The sequence below is a fragment of the Mixophyes fleayi genome, chromosome 6 (assembly GCF_038048845.1).
Source record: "Mixophyes fleayi isolate aMixFle1 chromosome 6, aMixFle1.hap1, whole genome shotgun sequence".
Taxonomy (NCBI): domain Eukaryota; kingdom Metazoa; phylum Chordata; class Amphibia; order Anura; family Limnodynastidae; genus Mixophyes; species Mixophyes fleayi.
This window is the reverse complement of record NC_134407.1, coordinates 152,089,786-152,100,819: the sequence shown is the minus strand read 5'-3', so window position 1 is coordinate 152,100,819 and position 11,034 is coordinate 152,089,786. Positions and strand designations below refer to the sequence as shown.

The 11,034-nt window shown below is 40.0% G+C and overlaps 1 protein-coding gene across 1 annotated transcript; it reads right to left on the bottom strand.

Moving 5' to 3' along the window:
• Nucleotides 1-271: 271 nt before the first annotated feature.
• On the bottom strand, nt 272-9,918 carry PRELID3B (PRELI domain containing 3B). The gene is made up of 6 exons (XM_075176796.1): nt 9,791-9,918; nt 6,658-6,826; nt 6,308-6,397; nt 3,526-3,596; nt 2,477-2,579; nt 272-1,949 (listed from the first exon to the last, which is right to left on the bottom strand). Exons 1-6 carry the CDS (start codon nt 9,820-9,822, stop codon nt 1,830-1,832), a joined length of 585 nt encoding a protein of 194 aa, XP_075032897.1. The 5' UTR covers nt 9,823-9,918; the 3' UTR covers nt 272-1,829.
• Between the last annotated feature and the right edge of the window lie 1,116 nt (nt 9,919-11,034).

The window sequence follows — 11,034 nt, the reverse complement described above, 5'->3', positions numbered from 1 at the left end:
CCGATATGCTGAATAATGGTTCAGCCCACAAAACGGCTGCATCCACATTGTGTTTATGGCAAGTGCACTTGAAATTCAGGCCATGCTACAGGATCACTTGGATACAATTTTGTAGATATATGATGTTTTGATATTTACTGTAGAAGATGGGAGAAGTGTTACATTTTTGCCATTTTATGGCGCTTTCACATTGAGTCACAAGAACAAACACCAGAGCTGGTACTCATCTGCTCTACAGAACGCATCACCAATAAAGAGACACACACAATGGTTACATTTCCAGTTTTACTGGTATCTGCTTGTCGAAATGCCATACATTACAAGAACAGTAAGGTGAATATAAAAAATAAACTTAGGAGTGCTAGTTTTACAAAACGTTTCATGTAAACCTTATCTGCACAAGGCCATTGTTACATTTTTCTCAAACAAGCAAACACATTACATGTTATTTTCTGGTTTTGTTTTTCTTAAAATACTGTACATCTATATGGCCTTCCTAAATGTTAGCCTATTCTAATGTGTTTGCCAGAACTAAGTATTTTATGTGAGTGGCAGACGGAGAACCACCATTTTGTAAATCCTTCCTCAGAAGACTGTGCTAATTATTAGTCTTTACAAATTAAAATAAATGAAATGTGTGGGTAAAACAGTATATTAATATACAGTGTATGGTGTGCATTTTAAATTACTTTATAGTACAGAGATGTTACCTCGGATCTGACATAAATAATAAGTCCTGCAGTCCGTTGTTACTTGCAAATCCATTTATCACTTTTTCCATACATCTAAATATTTTTTTCTCCCCAAAACTCAAAAATTGTGATACTGTGCTTCATACTTAACATACTGCAAGTAGTTTTCACAATTGCAAATATAGCCAACAGACTGAGATTTCAGGATTTCCCTATACACCCATTCCATTGGCTATCCAAATAACTATTCCACATGGGTTCAGAGACATTCTTATAACATTACTTAATTCTGGTACATTAAGAAATTGCCATTTAGTATGGGAAACAGGACACATACATTGGTATTTGCATATACGCATCTCTACAAAATAAATACAAGCCAGAAACAGCTGTAAGCAGCTTTCACAGGTTCTATTGTGAGAACCCCATATTGTATAAAAGAAAGTCTGTCCGGGACTACATAGAGTATTTCAAATTTACATGCAGTCTACCGCTTTAATCAAAACATCACACGCACACAATGTGATGTCACTAGCTCTGCAGAGTGCCTGGGTGTTGTCACTTGATAGTCTTTTTGAATGTTATGGGTCCAAAATATGACTGTCTGCAGTGTTAGACGATGGGTGTACTTTAGTAACAGTGATTTATTCTTTCAATGATTGCTCCATGGAGCTTGAATGGACATTAATAGAGCAAACCAATTAGTAACCTCATTACAGAGTGCCATGGTCCCACACCCTTCATTTTAAAGTTAGATAAGAATGAGCAGACTGTACCCATGGGTAAGGCTGCAGGTGTGTGATATGGATGAGACAGCAAGAGATGAGGGTTTAATATGGATGTTGGTCCAATAGTGACAATAAAGATACGATAACACAGAAACTTTTCAAAACTTCATTAATACTACAAAATGGGTCTGTTCAGAAGAGGCCATTGTACAGTTTTGAACGGTCACCTTACAACCTGGTCCAAATCATACTTGTTCCCACATTGCTGCCGCTTCTCTTCAAGCTTCAATTTGAAAAACCTACTTAATATAGATACATTCTTAAATAAGAATAAATAGATTAAGTGAACGGAGAGACACTGTGGCCTTTCCAGTACAGGCACCTAATGAGAATGGTGTGTGTGTAAATATCATTTCTCTACGAAGGCTGCAGCTGCCATGGTCGTTCTGATGCCTCCTCTCGTCGTTGCTTTCAGATCCTCTAGTTCATCATTTAGTTTACCAATGACCCATTCCATGGCATCCCGACCCTGCAGAAAGAGGAGACAAACATTCCTGTAACTCTAAAGTGAAGTATTAGACATTGGCTCTGGCGTGGAACTTCAAATCCTGTATTGTGTAATTATGGAGTAAGGCAATTCACTATCAATAAATCATGGCTGAATTATTGGTGCTCTATATACTTGGCAATCTAGGGGAAGACAGGTAAAACAGAATTTGAGGCTTCATCTGTAGCTGTAAACTTCTGATAGTGATAGTGAAGGCATGTCATTAGCCAGAATTATGTTCTGCAGTGTTAGATCTGTATACCGATAGTTCATGGAGTAAGACAGGTCATTATCCAGAGCGGTTACAGTGGGATCTTTATATACATACAGTTTAGTTACAGGATATTTAGGTCATTAGCCATATTCATTGGTTTAAGGTGCCCCTGTGCTTAGACAATAACGCTTCCAATTACATAAGTCAACAAACAGACTAGAAGGTACCCTGGGGGATAGATAGATCTATATATCCATCTATATACATACAGATACATACAGAGACACAAACCTACCTTGCTGGCATTGCTGGATATGGTGTTTGCCATCATTCCCTCTAAATAACTGCTCAGGCTGACACCTTTTACAGATATAATTGCTTCCTGTGTGAGAATAGTTCTGGAAACACAAGAGTCAATTTTGATTTGACATTAGAAAAGGAAACATTTTTAAAATATACCAGTCATGCAAAATATTGGAGGTAGCCATCTACTTAGCGGACTAAACACTAGACATTAGTACTTATTGAATGGATAGGCTACTAGTAAGCAGGGCCGGATTAAGTGAATGGAGGCCCCTGGGCTAAGGGCGCCTCCATTTCCCCGTGAGGCCCCCATTGTGAGCCGCTCGCCGCCCCCCGTGAGGGCCCCCCCAAAGCGCTTACCTGTCAGTCCAGTCCTCCTTCCCCGGCGCGCTGTAAGCTCCTTACTGAGGAGATCTCGCGAGAGTTCACTCGCGAGATCTCAGTAAGCAGAGTACTGAGCGCCGGGGACGGAGGACTGGACTGACAGTGCTCAGCAACATTGATCGGGCTGGGGGCACCCCCGCCCCCGGACCGATCAATAATGCTGCTGCGGACTTTGAAGGGCCCCCTGGATGCCCAAGGCCCCTGGGCTATAGACCAGTTAGACCTCGGGTTAATCCGGCCCTGCTAGTAAGGCATAAGGAAATTTGCGATGTCACTAGTCCCTATCAAATTGATGGGCACACGGTCATGAATATTTGTTCGGCCCACAGAGCGGCTACCTCTATTGTGGAGGTGATCGGTATATTTCAAGGTGGAATTTAATACTATGACAGCTTCCATGTTTGAGTAGATAATTTAGAACTTTGGCTTTTTGGCTCTGTGAAATAGTAACAATTTAAACCTCAGAAACGTAAAAAAAAGTCATCACATAAATTGGAAAATTCATCTGTACACTTCTTGTAAAAGTACAGTTACTTTGGCTCTGCAGGAGGTGTCCTAAAATAGCCATTAGAATGAAGTATCTCATACACAGCTTCTGAGCCAGAAGCAGTCACCCCAAACAATTTATTTAAAAACAGAACAGTCCTCCATACTTACTTGTTGGCATCCAGAGGGTGTGGCTTGTAGACCAGCCTTTCATCTACAGATACCATATTGGTGAACGTGATCTGTAAAAAAGGAACAAAAAGTCAGTGTTTGTCCTGCAAATTGTAAACAGATGTGTTAGGTCTGCTTTTTGAATGTTTAGCGGTTATTTCATGGATACAGATAAATACTTTCTCAAAGATTCTCAAAGTAAAAAATGACTGGTGCAGTCAGATGTAAAAACAATTTAAAGTATGTTAGCATACCCATGGGAAGCAGGCTACTGGGCAAAAACACCTCCTCTCAGACTTGGTCAACCTTAGCCTTGTGCAGCAACTGTCAAGTGGAATCAAGGGCAGAGTAAGGCTGGAAAGCACATATACCCCAACAACCACCTAGTTGAAATCTAAATACAGTGAGATCAACTGAGTTTGAAGTATGGGTAACATACTTTAAGGAGAGCATCATCCATTCAAGATTGAAGTAAGAAGCGGAAGCCACCTTTGCTTGAAATTAAGGCACTGATCGAAAGGAGACATCTTCCAGCTGAGAAAGCACAAGGGAACCTAATGGAGGGGCTTTAAACAGAGCACCGCAGATGACCTTCAGAATGACTGTAAGGCTCACAAAGCATCTAGAGAATAATAAGATAGCACCTATAGTCAACTGAAAAAAACACTTGAGGCTTCAAATGCACTGGAAGAAAAAGGAGCAGACAAAATTTTCCAAACATGTGGTGGATGCCGAATAAAGTTTGTCCTGAGCCTTGTCTGAATCAGAGTTGGGGAAACCCTTACTGTTAAGGATCATAGTAAGAGCCACACCCACAAAGCCAGCTTCTTTAGGGAGTTTGGAAAAGAAGTACTAGCCAAATAGGGAGCATACTAATACCATTTAGGCTAATATGGGACAATGACTTTATGCCTTAAACCTTTCCAAACTGGCCTTCTGAAGAATTCAGGAGAGGGAAGAAGTTAGAAAGAAAGAGGTAGATGAAATGAAAATGGTGAAATAGCACCCCTGGATCTTAGGATATAGAGCCCTAGAGAGGAAGTTTGTGAATAAGCTGCAACTCCATCTTAGGTGAACCCCAAACATACACAAGGTACCAAAAGACTTTGGGGATGAAGAGACCACTCTCCACCCCCGAGATTTAGGTTGCCAAAATGACTAGAGCAAATCACTCAGCCTATTGTAGGATTAATGTTTCACCCTTCATGGTGCCTGAAAGAGCACTACTGATTTTTCAGGTCAACTTGCTGTTAAGGATTAACACCCAGCCACACAGGGAAAGAAAAATGCTATTCCAAGGTGAAGGTACATCACCCCTCATACCTGAAAGCTGGCATCTCTGATAACTAACTGCTAAACATGGTCTATCCACCGCTGGGTTATATGGGTCTCTTCACATCAGGGAAGTGCCCACTCTTAGTGACAGGTGGATGGAGTTTCAGTGGTCAAAAGACCTGTTCCACAAGCACATGGGTGGTTGGGTGCAAGCAGAACCTCTTCCAACATGGAGACCATAGCCCCCTACTACTATGCAGTACCAGATAATCATATTAGAGTTGGTCAACCCAAGATTTTGGATGGCCTAATAACTATCCATGAAGGCTGGTGCTACACCATGGAGGCCATGACCATAGCTAGGACTCTTCAAGATGAATACAGAATAAAAGGGAGCACTTGAAGTTAGCAGTGCACCCCCTGAAAAACGGCAAGAGAAAAAGTGTTGATGGTCCTGAATGGGGATTTGCAAATATCCTTTCAATACCCAGAGAAGCCAGGAATCCCCCTCTATTCTCTGATTTGATCCCCGAGGGGAGAGACCCCATCTTCATCTACTCCCGTAAAATTCTGTGATGCCTTTTAGATCCAAAACAGGGAGGAATACACCACTTATGTCATGTGTCTTTAGGGGACAATCTGAATACTTTCGCCATCGCTTCACTGTTTGGTTCACTGCGACCACCATCTTGGAAAGTCACATGCCTCCGCCACTCTCCTTCTATGCGAGACTAAAATGTGGGGCATTCTGCTCACTTTGCCTACCCCACTTCCAGCAAACCTGGACATCTGTAAAAGCTTCTTGATCACCAGGTGCCTGTATGAAAGTTGTGGGTGGGAGAACCAGAGATGCTACTGTGGTTGCAGCATCGACATCCCCTCCTCACTCTAGACAGCCAGGCAAAGAGGTGGGGAGTAAGGGAATAATGCTTTGAGAGAGGACAGACAGTGGAGACACCAGGTATACCCCCCACCCCTGCCATGCCCCCGGTGATAGCAGAGGAAAGAAAAAAACATGACAAAACCATGTGCAGCTCATCGGAGAGGAAAAAATGAAAAATATAAAAACAAAGAAAAATGAAAATGTGAAGGAGCAGAAGGCTGTAGAGAAGAGGGATTGTTATTTGTTTTTTACCCAGTGCCCTGCCCTCGAGGGTAGGAATACAACCTGTGTTCCCTTACTGAAGATAAAGAACATTCCTAAAATTTTGTATCAGTCACAACAAACCAGAACAGCAGGGTTGGTATGTTTAATATATAAAAAAATATAGTCACTGCTAAAATGCCATTATGTTTTCACAATCATTACTAGTAACTTTTCGTATCAATCAACTTAAATGCCATTTTCTTATAACCCAGTTAGAATGTAAATCAGTGCTATACAGGGGTAAAGGCCAATAAAACTGTATTGTGGACTTTGTATTCCCAGAGACTGTGAGAACGTATAGTCTAGTTACATATCAAGGACATTTTACAGACACACACCAAGGACAAAACTTTTACTCACATTACTGGATTTGAGTTCCATTGTTTTTGCAACAGGGTCTACCACCGAATGTTCCTGAATGTAGGTCTTTGTTCTGGATGCCCCAATAAGCTAACAAAAAAAAAAAGTATAGAGATCAGACAGATATGTAACTAGCCAGTAATATGCTGCTAACAGGCTAGCACACATTCAGCTCCCTTTTTACATTTCTCCTGGGGCCTTTCAGTACTCAGATAGTAAAACTGCTTTAAACTGCAATGCCGTAAATTGACACGTGTGACTATGCAATCACCTGTGACAGGTCAAGGTCAGTCACATGGTGTGTGGAAGGGTTCAACTCTGCAGCGGTTCCCAAAGGAACAGAAACTTACCGATTTTACTAAACTGGGCATCCCCCACTCAGTGCTCAGGAGACGGTCACTGTGCAACTGCCCGCTTGAGTTCACATGTCTGTTCAGTACATCCACTCCGACCACATTTGGATTCATAGGGTTTGGGTACTTCTGCATGGCGGCTGTTGTGACAGTTTCCCATGGATGGCTATCATGTAGGAGGGAAAAAATAAAAATAACGGTTTAATAACAATAAACATATATATGTTACAGCTGTCATCTCAGTCACATGCGTGCAGCCCTTTTAGGATACTGCAACATAAAGCACAAATGAAATACACAAGGTATTACAACATCTAAAAGGGAACATAGCAAACAAAGCAACTCATCAACATTTATTTATATAGCACCAGCAAATTCCGTAGCGCTTTACAATTGGGAACAAACACAGTAAAAAAAAAATATTGGGTACTATAGACAGATAAGAAGGCCCTGCTAGCAAGCTTACAATCTATGGATCCAAGATCTTATACTTGATTACACCTACTGAAAACCATTTGTCAATTTTATCTATAAAATGAAACCTTTACTTTTATAGTAAAGGCGTAATAAATTAAATCTGACCCTCTATGAACTTTCAATCTACATTGTAGTCAGTGTCTATGATAATTATTAGGTTTGCAGGTCTGTTCTACTGTACAGGGTGGAGACACCAAGTCCGTGTAACACTAAGGTCTTACATATTTGCAGTTGTTAAAATATCCTGCTCATCACACACTAATTATGAATATTTAATACAGCAAGGGCTGGACAAATCCCTTGAGACTGTTTACAAAGTAATCTACAAAATTACTGTTCGTGCCTATCTGTTGGGAGTCGCTTCTATTGCTGTAAATGGATGCACATCATTCCTCATCCTTTAAAACATAGTTGCTTAGATTTCACTGATTGGATCCCAATTTCTACATTATTTAGTCCTTCGCTCAATATAGCCTGTTTGGCCACAAGGGCAGCCTATACAGTATCCCAGAAATTGGATGTATCCTCAAAGAACTAAAAACTATTAAATACTTCAGGAAAACATTTTTTATAATATGGACTGCATGGGGTATGTGGAAATCCCTTCATAGCACTGAGACATGGAAAAGTGCACGCAGAGTAGCAAGATTGCATGTCTACAGCAAGAGATAATACACATGTATAGAAATATACTGTCCTTCTATGAAAAGGTCACAAGGAGAGACAGGAGGAGTTCTGTAATGGAAAAAGCATGAGGCCCTAGGAAGTCATACAGCCAAACCCCCTCGCCAGCACACAACAGTCTGAATATATTCCTCTTTCCACTACCTAGATGGGTGCTATAATGCAACACTTAGGTGACAAATCCTAACCTAGAGATTCTACATAGCCCTGTAGACGTGTGAAAAAATGCACTAACTACATCATTACACCCCCAACACCACCAAATACACTCAGTGTTCTCTCAAACAGATGCCAGTGAAAGAGCAGTCAGGAATCTTTCCTACGTAGTGAGCAACAGAACAAAATATTACTATTTCAGAGAAGATTTTTTGCAACTTCACTTTTTTCAAGGGACAGCATTTCCCTGGAGAGAGCACCTTTTGAGGCCTACCCATTTTCCCCCATTGTGTAACATACTACCTGCTGCAGGTCTCCAATATTTCAAGATTACAATAACAAACATGTATATTTTGTATAAGCTAAATTCACTACAAGCAGAAAGGCAAAGTCCAGAATCCAGATGCTGAAATAACCAGTGACAAACAAGTTAGTTGTAATTCAACAGTGGTCTACACTCAATTACAAGTGTGAGGTTGCTACAGATTGCACACTAGGACAGGAGATTGACAAGCCTGACAAAGATATGATAGGACTGCAATCATGGGAGAAATCAATAAATGACTTCACTTTAAATATCCTCTAATAGATATAATGTTTAATTAACGATTTTTTCCATATACAGAACTGATTTTGTATCTAAAGCAAACACTAGGACCTGTAATTTGACTAATGCTTATATTGTGATAAACTACAGTAAATTATATTGTTATAGACAGACTGTAGGTACATTGTAATCATTACTAAACTGGTCAGTAAGCAACAACTAATATAAGTGGTAACCAAAGCATAACTATGTAACTTACTTTGTATACTATAAGGATATCAGGGTCTAACGGAGATGTATAACCTGCAGCCTTGTATATCAATATGGTAAAGTAACTCCTTGGGGGACTTTTGATATCTATAGAAAACTTACACTACTTGGTATACAACAAATACAAAAGCCCCTGTACAATATCTTTAATACACCCAAGATTTAATAACTAAATATACTAAGAAATTCATTTAAACACAGATCTATTATACGTTGTCCACTTCCCTATACATTTTTTTTAAATCATTAAAAGAATATACAAGACAACTCAACATCTAACAGTAACTATTCTAAAAACATAGCATGGATGGTAAGAATGGCAGTTGGTCAATAATGAAAAATACACTAATGCATATAGACAAATTCCAGGGACAAATCTTTCAAACCTGGTTAGGGGGTGGCTGCAAACTATTATTGCTGTCCCCATGTCACATAGGACAGAAGAGATCAGACAGGCATGCTATAAAAACTGTATATGGAAACAGAGTACAAGCAAATAACACTTTCCCCAAATTATTATAAATGATTGCATATATAATACTGCAAATCTAACTATCTTCCATGCAAGATCCATTGTTATAATTTACAAACCTGAGGCATGAAATAAAAGTGCAGTCACATACATATTTATAATACAGCATGTCTATCATTGAGCTGCCTGCAATTATTACAATGCATCAGGGCCCTGCTGCACTGCGTTTCCAGGGGTCCAGGAAATCCCCATGTGTTATGGAACTACAAGTACCAGCACTTATCGCATAACAGGCCAGTCTAAAGCAACATCAAGCTCCCCAGGTACTTGTAGTTTCCCATCACATGTAGACAATCGGGTTGCCTAGGGCTCACTTGGCATTCTGGGTAATGTAGTGTCAGACGACTGGAAGGCCGCTGATCGCCTAAAATGATCTTAGAGCTTCCTAATAACCGGAGGCCGGCCTCACCCCCCAATGTATAGGCTGAGCGACCCCCTCCCCCCGTCGTGTCTCCTCTACTCACTCGAACACGTGCTCCGATGTGTAGATCTTCATGATACCGAGAAACCGTTCACTGCACCCGCCAGAGACCAAGTGACTACACTGCCGGCTCCGTCCGCAGTACAGAGAGACGCAGCGTCACTCCGCGCGTCATAGCATTATTACGTCACATAACCACGCCCCCTGACCTGGTATTGTTAAAGGAGCAGGACATGACCTTCATGTTACACTTACAGTCCTTAGAGTCTCCCTGGACCTGATTCATTAAGGAACTTACACAAGAAATTGAGTAAATTTTCTTGTTTTCTGGACAAAATCATGTTGTAATGCTGGGATGCAAATTAGTTTATTATTTTGCATTTAAGTTAAATACTGACTATTTTTTCATTTAGCACACAAATACTTGATAGCTTATTTGTATAGTGAAAGTAAGAAAACTTGCTCAAATTTTTGCACAAATTCCTTAATGAACCAGGCCCCCTGTTCCTATTTCCATATTCCCTTTTAAAGGTAGCAATTGCAACCAATATAGCAAGCAAGAGAAGTGGTACTCTGCGATTGTCCAAATATAGAATGACAAATACCATTTACATACAGAACAAGGGAAGTGGTGCTAAGCAGAATAAGAAAATGTATTGAGAATTATACCCAGCACCCTGCAGTACAAAATAAATGATAATGTGTAGTTATCTATACAAGCATAATAATAACAGTCCAATAAATACATCATACAGAAGCAAAGTGGTGCTTCATAGAAAACAAGAACAGACTCTAAATATTCCACACTATATACAAAATGAGAAGTTGTACTACATAGTGCTCCATATATACAGAATAAAATATAATTGTACTGTGCAGTTCTCCATACAACATAATTTGTATTTAAACAGTGTTTGTTATAACAGTGCTGCTCCAAATCACTCGTTAAACATTTTTAGATGAGTGATTATCATTATACTTCACAGAAAATGAGTCGGGCGACTGCTGACCTTGCGGGTGTGGCAAATCCAAAGGGACATTGCATAAAAATGTTTAGCTTTGTGTGGCACATTGTGCTAACCTTTTTATGTTACACAATATGGTATCGCTACTCTTACTAAACATTTGTAGAAAACAATTTAGTGGTCTTACCTCTCAATTGCAAAATTAAAATCCATAACCTTTTATCGTTTCTGCGAAGGAATCACTGTGACTAGAGCGATAGGCACTTTTACATATATTTTAACTTGTACAGCTCTCTTTACTAGCAGTTTGTTATACTTACCA

What these genes read in the sequence shown, in the direction of transcription:
- PRELID3B (XM_075176796.1), bottom strand. Translation starts at nt 9,822, where the DNA reads ATGAAGATCTACACATCGGAGCACGTGTTCGA. An exon ending in ACATCGGAGCACGTGTTCGA is followed by an intron (nt 6,827 to 9,790) that starts GTGAGTAGAGGA and finishes CCTACATGATAG; the next exon opens with CCATCCATGGGAAACTGTCA. An exon ending in TGCCCAGTTTAGTAAAATCG is followed by an intron (nt 6,398 to 6,657) that starts GTAAGTTTCTGT and finishes TTTTTTTGTTAG; the next exon opens with CTTATTGGGGCATCCAGAAC.